The sequence below is a fragment of the Protopterus annectens genome, chromosome 9.part0 (genome assembly GCF_019279795.1).
Source record: "Protopterus annectens isolate FY-2018-M chromosome 9.part0, PAN1.0, whole genome shotgun sequence".
NCBI lineage: Eukaryota > Metazoa > Chordata > Ceratodontiformes > Protopteridae > Protopterus > Protopterus annectens.
In genome coordinates this window covers 1,051,291,047-1,051,306,641 of record NC_056743.1, presented here as the reverse complement: position 1 = coordinate 1,051,306,641, position 15,595 = coordinate 1,051,291,047, and the positions used below count along the sequence as shown (strand labels likewise).

The 15,595-nt window shown below is 43.2% G+C and overlaps 1 protein-coding gene across 2 annotated transcripts in view; it reads left to right on the top strand.

The window, feature by feature from the left end:
* The window catches only part of ZNF740 (zinc finger protein 740), a 604,397-nt gene that overhangs the window by 301,481 nt on the left and 287,321 nt on the right, over positions 1-15,595 (top strand). For both annotated transcript variants that reach the window (XM_044083855.1, XM_044083854.1), the window contains one exon: positions 6,127-6,245. In XM_044083855.1, the coding sequence (XP_043939790.1) occupies positions 6,127-6,245 (119 nt within the window). The remainder of the gene's footprint in view (positions 1-6,126; positions 6,246-15,595) is intronic.

The window sequence follows — 15,595 nt, the reverse complement described above, 5'->3', positions numbered from 1 at the left end:
CTCTCTCCGTTCAGGAGGTTGATATTGGAATCCCTCTGACCACAAGTAGGGAAACTCCTGTTGGAGCCTGGGCCGAAGCTGCAAATGCCTGTCCCCATCTTGAGGACTTTCTGTCTTTCAGAACCAAACCCAGCTCTCTTAAGCCGAAGTGGCAACCAAAGTTGCACCAGTCTATGCTGCTAGTTTCACAGGAACCATCAACCCAGGACACATCTCAGGACCTTGTCATACTAGCTCAAGATTTTTTGGATTTTATGATTTACAAGCAGCCTTCCATGGAATAGGAAAATGAGGTAGGAACTTCATCTGGGAAAAGGTGTCTCTCTCCCTAGAGGACCTCTTTATTCCTGTGATTCTTATGAAGTGGAAATGGCTTATTTAGTACACCTTTCCCCACACTAATACCTTAACTATGTATGATTTTGAAGACACCTTGTCCTCATCCCCCCCCCCGAGAATCTTTTTTTGGGGGCACACTACACAGAATGAGAGAGTCCAACAGTGAGTTCAGACATTGGCTCAGGAGAATTACGGAAAGCTCTTGATCCTGCAGATATTTGGTGTTCTCTCCAGTACATGGCATCCAGGATATTGTGTTTAATGAAACAGTCTTGCAACCTGATTCCCTACCCCCTGCTCCAAAGAAGCCAGACATCTTTTATAGGGTGGTGGACATCCATAAATTGGTTTACAAGGATCCCATAGTGGACCCAGCAGTGGTGTCTGTAGAATCAGACAAGGGAAATACTGGGCCTGCTTCCAAGAGCTCCTTGCCAAATGACAGGGGAAAGTAGAATGCTGGACTGTTTGGCAAGAAAACTTGCACTTCTGCTACCATGTTCATAACAGCTCTCATGTCCAGGGACAGATAAAAATAAGGCAGGATGATCCAGGATAAAAGCCTCAAGAGGAGCAGTCAAAATATGGCCTATGTTGATCTTTGGGTGGCCAAATACTTGGTTAAATGTGCTTGGGATGCTCTTGATACTTCGTGTAGGTCAGCATCAACAGGGTCCGTTACCAGAAGACATGCCTGGTGGAGGAATCAACCCCCCCCAGAGCATGTTAAAGTGGAACTCCTTAATGCATTTTTGGACCTCATGCAGAGAAAATATTCCAGAAACTGGAGGCAAATGGAAAGACCATGAAGTATCAAAAAACCTCTACCTAATCCTACCACCTAAATATAATAGAAGCTACCCTGCCATGTCTTGGACTTTTTGTCCTGTCAGGACAAACCTAAATAGCTTGGGGGAAAAAGTCCAATTTCCAGAAAAAAAATTGCCAGTGTGACTTCCGAAAGAGACCTGACAGGTACATAGACCCAGTAGGGAGTAACTCTGACTATTTCAAGCACCTCCATACCCCTCACCCTCAAAATTCCCACACCCAACCCCCCATTCCTGTCTCAGGATATAGGAAGAATGCTTTCCTTTTTTACACAGCCTGGCAAAAAAACACTCAAGCCAAATGAGTGCTCCAGTGCATCAAAAGAATGTGTTCCTTACGACTCTGAAGAATTCAGAAGAGAAAACAAAGGCTGTAGTGAGAAACTATGTACCTGTACATCAGTTGGTTAAACTATACCCCTATCTATGGGGGCATGATAAGATGAATTAGAGAATGGTCTTACTGTACATCAGTACCCCGATTGGAGAATGAGTGTTTTCAGCAGGGTATTAAAGTACAAGTATTGCCTGCTGAAAAACGAGTCCGCTGCTTCACAGCAGCATATCAAACCAATGTGGAGCTTGGACTGAGAAAACGGAAGGGCCGCCATTATTTTATGCTCACTAAGCAGCGCTTTTGCTGTTTAGCAAGTGTGAAATAAATTAAAGGTAAAAAGTATGTGCATGTGTTTGTGTGTGAAAGTGTATGCATGTATGAGTGTGACAGATTGGTTGAGCTACTATTTTACACTTGCTAAGCAGCGCTTTTGATGTTTAGTGAGTGTGAAATATAAATAAAAGTTGTTGTGTCTTTCGGCTTTTCCTGGTTAGGGGTCGCCACAGTGGCACTCCGGTCCGCTAATGATTGGCAGTAGATTTTTACGTGCCGAGTTGCCGGCCCTGATGCACAACCTTCAAAGAAGGCACGCCCATTCACACATGTTTCCACACAGAAGACGCTCTAGCTGAGAATCGAACAGGACAACTTCTTACTGTGAGGCGACAACGCTACCGCAGCACCACCACAGTTCAATAAAAGTAAAATAAAAAAAAAAGTGTGTGAAAGTGTATGCCTGTATGAGTGTGAATGAGAGAGATTGGCTAAGCTACTGTTTTACACTGGCTAAGCAATGCTTCTGATGTTTACCGAGTGAAAATAAAAAGTGTGTGCATGCATGTGAGAGAGAGAGAGTTTGCGTGTATGAAAGTAAGCAAGAAAGAGAGATTGTGTGGATGTGCGTTTATGTTGCTGTCTGCATGTGTGAGTGAATGCGTGCATGAAAGCGGAAGAGAGGACGTGTGTGAGTGAATGAGAGAGAGAGAGAAAGTGAAGAGCGAGCAAGCAATCCCTAGCAGCATCCATCTTTGCTTACCTCTCGGTGCAAGAAATCTGGACAGAGACACAAGTAATGGGGAAACAAAGTGCTGAAAATAGGGATGGATTTTAAATATTGCTCTTGTAAACTTAGAAAGTTGCTAGAATAACAGGGTTTATTCTGAAACTGTGTGTGTGTGTGTGTGTGTGTGTGTGTGTGTGTGTGTGTGTGTGTGTGTGTGTGTCATTATTTAGTGATTTCAAACCCCAGTCACTGCCATCCAAATGATTTAGGAGTAAGGGACCAAAAAATAAAGTAAATAACTTGGTTATTTTTTATATGTTATATTTTGGCTGTAAAATGCTTCCTCCAACACCATAAACATATACTACACCAAGTTTGAAACATTAGGCGGCAGAGCTATTTTACATAAAAATATACTAAAAAATATATAATAATAATATATATAGGTAAGTAAAACACAACCATTTTACAGAGAACCCATTCTCTAAGCGCAATAATGCCCGACAGGGCGTCAGGCATCATAACACTCCCAGGCAGGCGTTAATTACACATTAACACACACCCTGTCTGGCATTATTGCTTGCGTATTTAGGTGTACATGTTAGAAGAGATTTTGTTATGACAGGTAAGCATATGTGGAAAGAGACCAAACAGAAGAGGCTCTTGATTAACACACAAGAACTTGAAATGTTTCTAGGCCCTTTAGTGTTTTTATACAGGTCATGCATATGTTTATCAACCAGAGGAGACGTTGTCAACCATAATTAATAAAGAGTTGAAGGAATTTTTGGAAAGGGAAGAAGGTAAGTGGTAAGTGGGTCTTCTTTCTCCCTGTAGAATAAGGTGGTTTATAAATACTTGTTTTAGAGCTACTCAGTCTTGTATACATTACACAAGTAGAAGATTACCAGTCAAAGTGGAAAGGCATAGTGATGAAACAAGAGGTATCTCAAGAATGAGGAGAGAGTAAGGTTTCGGATGCAGACCCTTAAGGAGAATAACAGCCATGCCGAGTACTACATTTATAAAGTAACAGGAAGTATTTTGAGAACTAAAGCAAAATAAAAAAAGGTGAAGGGATTTTTACCAATAGGGATGACTGCAGGTAGGGACATAAACAAGAGCGGGCTGAAATTTACTGGAGAAAATTAACAAAGGAACAAACAGCTCTGGAGGGAAAGTTGGGATTATGCCAAGTAGAAGTTTTGACTGCAGGTTAGAGACAGTCTTTCCTGCTAGGGGATTGATAGCAGAGTATACGCAAGAAGAAAGGGATAATAGGTAGTGCTGAGTGAAAGACCAGCTCTGATTGATCTTTTAGTTGAATCTAGAACAGAAGCTGATGTTGAAAGGAATAATTAGTTTGGGATGTAAAATAATGCACGATAATTAAAAGAATCCATCAAGGTAGAAAAGAATGGGAAAGGAAAACGTAAAAGCAGTATACAAAGCAACAGTGGGAGGGCATCTGTATTGCTACCAAGTATGCAAGAGAGTCCAGAAGGTGTAGGAGTTTTGTGTGGATGGGTATTTTTATACCCCAAGCAGACTTCAGCAAAGCTTCCATCAGATACAATAGCAGTTACTGGAGGTGTGAGTGGAAAGAGAGAGGTAACTGGGAACATGTTTTTTTTTGGGGGGGGGGGGGCAAATGTAATAAGCTGATTAGTTTTAAAAAAATTCCTAATGGAGTACTTTATCTGAAGTGACGGGTAAACGACTGTAAATAGACCTCTCAACTGTGGCTATTTTGGAGGAAAGTTCCTATTTTACTACATGGTTTACCCCTGCACACAATGTACTTATTTTCTGGAGGGTATGTCCTTATTTTCAGGCTTGATTTACCCCATCACTCACATTTTTGAATCCCTCCTCATCACACAGGATATTTGAACCTGACCAACAAAATAGTGACACCAGTACATTTAAGAAAGAGGGCACAGATCTTTTCTCCATTTTTCAGAACCAAAAATAAATGACATTGTGTGGCAGAATTTTGCAATAACAATCTCTTTGATACTGTGCTTATATTTTTCCATCACTTTTTTTCTGAGTAGTATCCCACATTCCTCTTGAAAGTGAGACAAAGTATGTACTATTTTCTGTTCAGATTTTTATTTTCGGTTGGATGCGTATACTTTTCAAGGGCCTTTCATGTTTGCAGGTTGAGAAGTGTGGCTGTAATTAAAGAAGTGATTCTTTTGAGCTGGGGTATATGGTCAGAATTGCTTAGACATTGTAAGGCTGTGCTAAGTTTATTGCTGTTGGCTGTGAAAAAAGCAGCTACTAGAAAATGGAAATCTAAACCAACTGTAATCGAAGTATTGGATATTGTGTAGGAGGATAAAATGATTAAAGGTGGGCGCTTTAGAAAATGGAAATAGGAAACTACATAGAAAGAAACAGAATTGGTGGGAACAATTCAGGAGGAGGAACAAAATTTAAGGAAAGGCAGGATTTGAGCAAATTATGTAATGTTGGTGTGAATGATTGCTAAGTTATACTAGTGCATATTAGTGCATGAAACATAAAAATGTGTACAGTTTTTTTTTTGTAACTGTAGGTGTGCCAATTATAGATGTAATCAGAAAGTAAAACTGTGGCAGAAAGTTGTACGAAATATATGGGAAGGTGTTTATCAAGTACAGTGTGCCGATCCACCCCATTAAAATTATTGAATGGCAATCCACAATGTTAAAGATATTGAACAGCAAGTGTTTCATTTAAGAAAGTTAATGAGAGGAGTTGTTTTTGTACCAAATGTCTTTATTAACTGTTTTTATGTTTTTTTATCTTAGTTATATGACTAGCTTATATGGTGGGCAGTGGTTTCTTCTGAAAACTCTAAGCAGGCTTGGAATTTCCCCTTTGCAGACGATATTCCTAAAGTATGTGATTAAGACTTTTTGGCTGCTTGGTAGTAGATGTTGAAAGTTGTGCAGTTTTTTTTTTTTAGTGTATGTAGACTTACACAGCGTATGAACTGGTAGTTATAGCCTTTAAAGATGGCATCACTGAATTATGCATCTGATATAGTGTCAGTGAGCTGTATGATGAATATTGTATGTCTGTCAGGAAGAGGTGCCAGTGTTGTGTATGGCTGAGGCTTTTGGTAGGGACTATTATCAGAAGTTTTGCTGGCCCTGCAACATGCATGCTGCCTGAAGAGGTTTTTAATGTGTGCAAGTTAAGAGTTTTGTCAGGCCTTCTGACAAAGCATTCCTGTAAAATGTTGTCAGATGTTCTGATTTTCTCTTTTGCTGGAATTGTTATGGAAGTATTAGATTGGGATTGCAAAGGTTTTCTTGGCAGGAGGTGGTACTGACCTCTGCATCTTGAAGCTACAAGAGGCATTCTAGCTACATGTTTAGGAGTTGTGCTTCTGGGAATTTTGTGTCCTTAGCCAAGAGTGGAGTAAGTGGGGAATCATTAAGTGTGTAAAAAGAATCATTCCTCCTTGAGGAAGTAGGTACCATTTATGAAATGTATGCATTTTTGAAGCTTCTTGCGAAAGGGCACATCATCAGTGTATTTGACAAAGAATGAAAACTTGCTATACATGTTGTTGCATTTTTAACCTTTTAAAAGATATTTGAATATTTATTTTAATTTTACAGGTGAAAAACCATTTCCATGTGATGTGTGTGACATGAGGTTTATCCAGAAGTATCACCTAGAGAGACATAAACGAGTACACAGTGGAGAGAAACCATATGAGTGTGATCGCTGCCATCAGGTAGGGTATCTTTTTGCAGTCAAGTAAGCAAAAACAAGCTTCAGATGATGCAGTTTACAGGTACTGATGCAAGAAAAAGCATTTCAGGGAATGAGTGATTGATTTATATGAAGGGGGGTATGCTCAGGTCTAGACACTCATGGCATGGTAGTTACGGTTTTGTATACAAAGACCTTTTCTAAATTTAGAACAGTATAATACAGGATTCCACTGAACAAAGATTATTGATAAAAGGTGTTTCTTTTCTGTTTGCGGAGTTCAGGATTCCTGTCATTCTTTTACCAGATTGTAGACTTCATATGCTGTTCCAGCAGTATTAGATCATTTTAGTTAAAAAAGATGTACTTCACTTTTTTTTTCCAAAGCTGAGCATGTACATCTATGAGTTTTACTTTTGCACGATTTACAGTAACTAACTATAAAGTGGTCTGAGCTGATGCACAAGTCTGCTAGCTAAAGTTGCTTTTATCTGGACTAATCCTTTGTACTCTTAACTTGTGTGTAGCGTGGGATAGGTTAAGGGATAAAATAGTTATGTTGGGTGAGTGTTATGAAGCAGTCTGCCTGAGAAGGGGAGGATGTTCTTCGTGTTTCACTGTTGCAGTCATTACATTTGGATTATCTGCCTGCAGGTAGCCCTCAGCCAGCCTGAATATCATAGTCTTGTGTCCTGCATCGGATGCTGTCTCTTCTTCCATGACGTCAGGTCATCAGGGGTATAAAGCATGCAGCCGATGGCATTACATCAGTCTTTCTTGCCATGCGGTGCCCAAAGGAGAAGCAGCTCGCAGGTGCCAGTCGACCAACTCCTGAAATTTTCGGTTTCGAGTTTCAGAACCAAAGTCTTCAAAAAAGCTAAGTACCCCATTGGGGATCCTTTTTCCTTACTCTAAACCAATGTCAGTAAAGGTTAACCATTGTATTACCTGTGGAAAGCAAATACCTCATAAAGATTTTCATTCGTACTGCATTCCTTGCCTAGGTCCAGACCACGACATCCCTCGCAGTCGGTTTTGTGCCTTTTTGCATCAGACTATTTCGGTACTCGGTTTAATTATCCAGAAATGGCTTCGGTAAGCTATCCGACTACCGACATTCTGAAAAAACTTAAAGATAACGACAGAGACAGACCGCATAGGTTCAAAGCTGCCGACGACGCTTCCGTTAAGCTAGTCACCAGTTCGCTGGTACTCAGTGAGGCGCTTTCGCAGCCCCTGATACCCGCTACTTCAGATTCGCAGACCTCTACTGAGACCCATTCGGAGTCTGGTATGCCGCGAGATGCTTCTTCGACTATGGAACCTATGGATGTCTCTACCTTGGATGGGTCCAGAGCCACTGTTCAGGCACCGGCTTCTGAGGGCGTATTCAGGCCTACTGACTTGCATTTCAAACCAACGCCATCTTCTTCTTCAAGGCCTAAAACTCGACCCACGCCTAGAAAACCAACGTCCAAACTGCATGGTCAAGCCCATATGCCTAAAAAACAAATGATAGGAATGGCTGAAGACCTTATTACTTTAATTAGGGGAAGCCAAGAGACCTAGAACTGATTTTCCTTGTGATTCTTCTGATCAGGATTCTGAAATTTCTGTTTCTTCTGATTACCAGGATTTGCCCTTGTCTACCTATGAGGATTCTGATGCAGAGGACTCCATACCCTCTGCTTTCCCTCCAGAAGATTTTTATTTTGGTGAAACCTTGCACACTCTTAGGGAGCATTTCCGCTGGGAAAGCCAGGATTACTCTGACTCCAAAAAGAGGCTTAGGGAATTCTTACTCCTACCTCAACACAGGCCTTTAGCTATCCCTCCTGTCCTGGATATTGTAGATAATCCCTTCCTGGAATCTAGCCTGGCCCCAGACACTTGACCTCCTGCTCCCAGGAAACCTGACAGGTATTACAGAGTACCTGACTCCCATAAGTTCCTCTTCAAGAATCCTACTGCGGACCCAGAGACCGTTTCACAGGGACCTAAAGGCATTAAGGCTACTACTGCCAAAAACCCTACCCCCTCTGATAGAAATTCCAGGGCCTTGGACAGATGGGGTAAGAAGGTGTACACTTCTGCTACTTTGGCCATTAGAGCCTTAAACTGCCAGTTTCATATGTTAAAGTATCAGCAGCATATTATTGGACTACTTAAACAGAAAATTATGTTGATTCCTGACTGTGCTGAAAATAAAGAATTACAGGATTTAATGCATTCTGCTGAACAAGTTGGTAAACATACTTTGCAATGTGGTTTAGACTCTTTAGAAGCATGTTGCAGGGCTGCTGTCACTGGGTCTGTTCTTAGAAGGCATGCTTGGCTTAAGGAGCAAAATTTGCCAGATCATGTTAAAGCTAAATTACTGGATGCCCCCTTAAACCAAGACCGCCTGTTTGGCAACAAAGCAGAAGAAGTACTTAAAAAGATGGAGGAAGAAGCTAAATCTATGCAAACTGTTAAAGATTTCCTGCAAGTACAGCCTCCCAGATTTAGTAGGCATTGGCCCTTTCCTGTCTCTTGCAAGCCTTTGCAGTCCAAACCCAGGAACAGCAGACCACCTAGGCTACAGTCTCAAGGTACTCACAGGCCAAAGCAGTGGGGGGCTCCCACTTCCAAAGCTGGAAGTAGTAAGACACCCCCTATGGAAAACTGTCACAATGACTTAACCTTAAACTTCCAAGCCCTGTTCAACTGACTGCTCCCTTAGGGGGAAAGGTTGCCCTGCATGCAAAAAACTGGGAACTCATTACCCAGGACAAATGGGTTTTAAATATAGTTTCCCAAGGATACAGATTCCACTTCCACACCTTACCAACCCCAAATCAGTGGGCAGAGGCTCAACAGCAGGTTCTCTCTCTCCTAAGTATCAGGGCGATCCAACTTGTCCCAGCAGAAGAAAGGGGACAAGGTTTTTACTCAAGACTTTACCTGGTACCCAGGAAAGACAACTCCTGGTGTCCTATCCTGGACCTCTCTACTCTGAACACTTTTTGGTAATCCCAAAATTCAAAACGCTAACTCTTCATCAGCTGCTTCCTATGCTAGATAAAGATGCCTGGTTGGCAACCTTGGACTTAAAAGAAGCTTACCTGCACATTCCAATGAGCAAATCTTGCAGGAAGTACCTATGCTTCAGAGCAGGCTACAGGCACTATGAGTTCTCTGCACTTCCCTTTGGCTTATCTACTGCGCCCAAGGTAGTCACAAAGTGCTTAGCTCCAGTCATTGCATTTTGCAGGCATAGAAATATTCAAATATATCCATACCTGGATGATTGTCTAATTCAGGCAGAAAGCCAGGACTTGCTACTACATCATCTGGCATTTGTAAAGAAACTGCTAACCTCACTGGGGTACACCATAAACGAAAATAAATCTCATCTAGTACCCTGCCAACAAATTGTATTCCTGGGAGCAAGCTTGAACACAACTTCCCAGATGGCTTAACTCACACCAGAGAAGCAAGTTTGTTTAACAGCCTACTTCAAACTGCTTGGCCACAAAGACCCAGCTATCTGCAAGGAAAATCCTGCAAGCCCTGGGGTTCATGGCCTCTTGCAACCTACTAATTCCATATGCAAGACTGCATATGAGGGAACTACAGTGGTATCTAAAAAGCCTATGGTGCCAACATTCTCAGGACCTGGAATCAATGATTCCTATCATTCCTTGTATAAAGACAGAGTTCCTTTGGTGGGCAGAGGCCTGCTACCACAACAAGAGACTGCCATTCACTCTACCCCCTGCCACCCAACTCCTAACAACAGACGCATCAGACTATGCATGGGGGGCTCACTTTGCAGGGCAGTGCATTCAGGGCAAATGGAGCCCGAGTCAAATGCACCTGCATGTCAATCAAAAAGAAATTTTAGCTGTACAGAATTCAGTGACAGTCTTCAGGGACCACATTCTTCCAGGACAATTATTGGAAAAGACAGACAACACCACTGTTATGTGGTACGTAAACAAGCAGGGGGGAACACACTCGCACCCTCTCTGCAGACTAGCCATGGCTCTGTGGAACACAACCTTGAGCTACCAAGTGCACCTACAAGCTCAATTCCTGCCAGGCAAGCTAAATTCACTGGCAGACGACCTAAGCAGAAATGTCATGGACCCACATAAGGGGAAACTGGAACCAAAGATATTCAACATTTTGAGAAACAAATGGGGAAACCCAGAGATAGACCTGTTTGCCTCCCCTCACAACTACTAATTGGACAAATTCTGCACACAGACTCTCCACAGACAAGCTTGGAAAGTGGATGCCCTGTCCTTCACCTGGGAAAGCCTCTCAGTTTATGCCTTTCCCCCTCTGCCTCTCCTCTCGATAGTTCTGCTAAAGATCAAACAGGACAAACCAAGGATAATACTGATTGCTCCAGACTGGCCACGTCAGCTCTGGTATCCCCTCTTGCGTAGTATGTCACTGCTGGAACCATGGCACCTGCCTCAGGCCCCTTCCCTGCTGTCCCAGCAGGAGAGCCAGATTCTGCACCCCCAGCTTCAAACCCTGAACCTTGCAGCCTGGCTAATTACCTGGGCTCTCCAATAGCATCCCTCAGTAAGCAGGTGCTAGATGTCATTCTGGAGGCAAGGAGGCCTAGTACTAGAAAATCCTATGCCGAAAAGTGGAAAAGATACTGATGTTCGTGTTACACTGCTGCAGTCATCACACTTTGGTTATCCTGCCATCAGGCAGTTCCTCAGTCGGCCTGAGTTCCAAAGTCTTGGTCTGGCATCGGTTGCTGTCGCCTCCTCCCTGACGTCAGTGCGACAGGGGTATATAAGATGCAGCCGACGCCATATTCTCCAGTCTTTCTTGCTGTGCGGTGCCCAAAGCAAAAGCAGTTCGCAAGTGCCGGTCAGCCGTCTCCTGAGATTTTCATTCTGAATCCAAAACCGAAGTCTTCTACAAAGCTCAGTACCCCGTTGAGGAAACTTTTTCTTGCCTCAGACCGATGTCAGTAAAAGTTAATAACTGTATTTCATGTGGGAAGCAAATACCTCATAAGGATTTTCATTCCTATTGTATCCAATGCCTAGGCCCAGACCACGACGTCACTGGTTGTCGGTTTTGTGCTAGGTTTAACAAGCGCACTATTAAACGTCGGTTTGATTTTGCCCGACATTATTTTGGTAGAAAATTCAATTATACCATGCCGTCGGAACTTCCAACGACCGGAATACACAAAAAGCGCAAAGACAAGGATAGGCATCCGAGGCCTAAAACCGACGACGAAGCCTCTTCTAGGCCAGTCGCCGGTTCTCCGGTTTTCAGCAAGGTGCCTTCGCAGCCCCTGATGACCGCTTCTGTAGAACCACAGGCCGCCTCTGACTCCCACGTGGAGATGGCTGGGCCTTCGGACACTCAAGTTATTCAGCCTACCGAGACTAACCTTTCAGAGGGATCCGGAGTAGCTGAGCAACCCACAGCTTCAGAGGGTGTCTTCAGACCTACTCAGTTAAGCATTAAACCCTCAGCTATGTCTAAGCCTCCTTTAAAATCAAAGAAACAAATACAGCATTCTCCAGGACAGGCCTCCATGCCTAAGAAACAAATGCTCAAAATGACCGAAGACCTAATCACTCTGATCAGGGGGTCCCATCCCCCTCCTGATAAAAGGCCTAGACAGGATACAGACTATGACTCATCCGACCAGGTGTCCATCTCTTCTGATTCATCCTCAGACCTAGGATACTCTTTACCCCCTTATGAGGATTCTGATGCTGAGGAATCAATTCCATCAGCCTCACCGCCTGAAGACTACTCCTTTGGGGAAACCCTACATACCATGAGGGAGCATTTCCACTGGGAAGGCCAGGATTACTCAGAATCCAAGAAAAGGCTCAGAGACTTCCTTTTATTACCTCAACACAGACCCCTTGCTATTCCGCCAGTGTTAGATATTGTGGATGATGTGTATACTGAATCCAGCTTAAATCCTGATTCCTTACCTCCAGCCCAGGATACTACAGAGTCCCTGACTCACACAAATTTTTGTATAAAAGCCCTGTAGCTGACCCTGAAACTATTTCTCAGGGACCCAAAGGAGTTAAGGCCTCATCAGCCAAGAATCCAGTTCCCTCCGACAGAGATTCCAGAGCCTTAGACAGATGGAGAAAGAAAGTATATATGTCTGCAACTTTAGCAATGAGAGCCTTAAATTGCCAGTTTCACATGCTACAATATCAGCAATTTTTATCTCAGTTAAAACAAAAAATGCTTCCAGAATCAGATCCTCCTAATTTTAAAGAAATGCAGGATTTATTGCATGTGGCTGAACAAGTGGGAAAGCATACTTTGCAATGTGGTTTTGATTCTCTAGAGGCTTCCTGCAGAGCAGCAGTTACAGGCTCTGTCATTAGAAGACATGCTTGGTTAAAAGAACATACGTTACCAGATCATGTTAAAGCAAAATTATTGGATGCATCTTTGTAGCAGGATGTGTTATTTGGAGTTAAGGCAGAAGAGGTATTAAAGAAAATGGAGGATAAGGCAAAATCTATGCAAACGGTGAAGGATTTCTTACAGGTTCAGCCTCCTAGATTTAGCAGAAACTGGCCAACTAAGAATTGGTCCTTTCCAATTACAGACAGACCTCAAAGGGGAAGATACAGACGTCCAAGAGGTAGAGGTCAAACACAAGGTCCTTACAGGCCTCGACAATGAGTTGCATCAGGCCAGAAAGAAGGGGAAGACAGGCCCCAGTGATATAAAAAGCAGCTCCAATGACTTCCCACTACAGCTGCCAAACAAATCCCTCTTGGCAGCCCCCTTGGGAGGAAAACTGGCACTCTTCTACCACAATTGGCAAATGATCACCAAAGACAAATGGGTTCTCAACATTGTATTTCAAGGTTACAGGTTCCACTTTCACACTCTGCCAAGGTTAAAAAGAATGCCAAATCTGCCACCAAATCAATGGGCAGAGGCTCAAAAACAAATCACAACACTCATGGATATGAGAGCTATTCAAAAGGTACCATCACAGGAGCAAGGACAAGGATTTTACTCAAGACTCTTTCTGGTACCCAGAAAGGACAAAGCCTGGAGGCCCATTCTGGATCTTTCATCTCTAAACACTTACCTGGATGTTCCGAAATTCAAAATGTTGACACTACAGCAGCTTCTTCCCATGCTGGACAAGAAAGCTTGACTCATGACTCTGGACCTCAAGGAGGCATTCCTGCATGTCCCTGTCAGACAAAACTGCAGAAGATACCTCAGATTCATGGCTGGTTCAATGCACTACCAATTCTCTGCACTGCCCTTTGGCTTATCAACTGCGCCCAGGGTCTTCACAAAGTGCCTGGCACCAGTAATTGCATTTTGCAGACAGAAAGGAATTCAAATTTATCCGTACCTGGACGACTGCCTGATTCAAGCAGAGAGCAAGCACATTGTTCTAAAGCATCTGGCATTTGTAAAAAAGTTATTAAGTTGCCTGGGGTACACAGTAAACGAAAAGAAATCAAAACTAGTGCCCTCACAAGAGATTATATTCCTGGGTGCCAGCTTGAACACAACGGCCCAGATGGCTTCTCTCACGCCAGACAAGCAAGGACAACTGACTAAATATTTTCAATTGATGGCAACAAATACCCAACTCCCTGCAAGAAAAATTCTGCAGGCCTTGGGTTACATGGCATCCTGCATACTACTAATTCCATATGCCAGACTGCATATGAGGAAACTACAATGGTACCTAAAGAATGTATGGTCTCAACACTGTCAAAGTTTGGAAACAGTTATAGCACTAATCCCTTGCATTCAACAGGAGTTTCAATGGTGGGCTCAAGCTTGTCACCTCAACAAGGTACAGCCTTTTACACAACCTACAGCCAGGCAAACACTGACAACAGATGCATCGGATTACACCTGGGGAGCACACATGGCAGGCAGATGTATTCAGGGCACATGGCCCGTAGAACAAAGGCATCTTCACATCAACCAAAAAGAGATGCTAGCTGTACAAAGTACCCTTATAGCTTTCAAGGATCTGCTGCATCCAGGACAACTACTGCTAAAGACGGACAACACCACAGTTATGTGGTACATAAACAAGCAAGGGGGCACTCACTCCTACCCCCTATGCAGACAGGCCATGACCTTGTGGAACACCGCTATAAACCTTCAAGTTCATCTGCAAGCACAGTTCCTGCCAGGAGAGCAAAACACACTGGCAGACGACTTAAGCAGAAACATCATGGATCCCCACGTATGGGAATTGAATCCACAAATATTCAGAATGATAACACAGAAATGGAGCTCGGATATAGATCTGTTTGCATCCCCAATAAACTGCCAGCTACAAAAATTCTGCACAAGGAGTTACCATCCACAAGCATGGAAAGTGGATGCCCTCTCATTCAGCTGGGAGAACCTACAAGTATACGCTTTCCCACCACTACCTCTCCTGCCAAAGGTACTCATAAAAGCCAGGCAAGAACAGCCAAAGATGATCCTGATTGCACCAGACTGGCCACGCCAGCACTGGTACCCAATCTTAAGGAGCTTAGCACAAGAACCACCCTGGATTTTGCCTCAAATCCCACATCTGCTGACTCAGCACAACAATCAAATACTACACAGCCAGCTAAAGACCTTAAACCTAGCTGCATGGAAGATTCCTTAGTCAAGCAAGCAATGCCTCTCTCCAAAGCTGTTATGGATATCATTCTGGAGGCCAGAAGGCCTAGTACCAGGAAAGCCTATTCGGATAAATGGAAGAGATTCTGTGCCTGGAACCAAGCTCACAGCCTTGACCCTCTTGTCCCAAACATTCCTCAGATACTACATTACTTAACTGAGATGCTGGACAAAGGCCTCTCCTTCTCATCCATCAAGATCCACGCCACTGCCATCTCTGCTTATTACAACACGGATCCACCAATTTTCTCTTATCCTCTGTTAAAGCAGTACCTCAGAGGGGCTAAAAACATAAGACCGCCCCATAGAATACCTACTCCAACTTGGGACCTCAACTTTGTTTTGGAAAAATTAACTTTACCTCCTTTTGAGCCAGCTAACACAACAGAATTAAAATATATCTCTTGGAAAACTGCTCTGCTCCTGGCAATAACATCAGCACGAAGAGTTTCAGAATTACAGGCGCTAATGGCAGTGGAACCTTTCCTTATTTTCCACCAGGACAGGGTGTCTTTAAGAACTAACCCTACGTTTATGCCAAAGGTGGTACCCAGTGTGGCTCTAAACCAAACTATTCACCTGCCAACTTTTTATCCTAAACCACAGAATAAAGGGGAGAAACTACTGCATTCTTTGGACATTCACAGGCAGTTACGCTTCTACTTGGACAAAACCAAAGCTTTCAGAAAATCTGAGCAATTATTG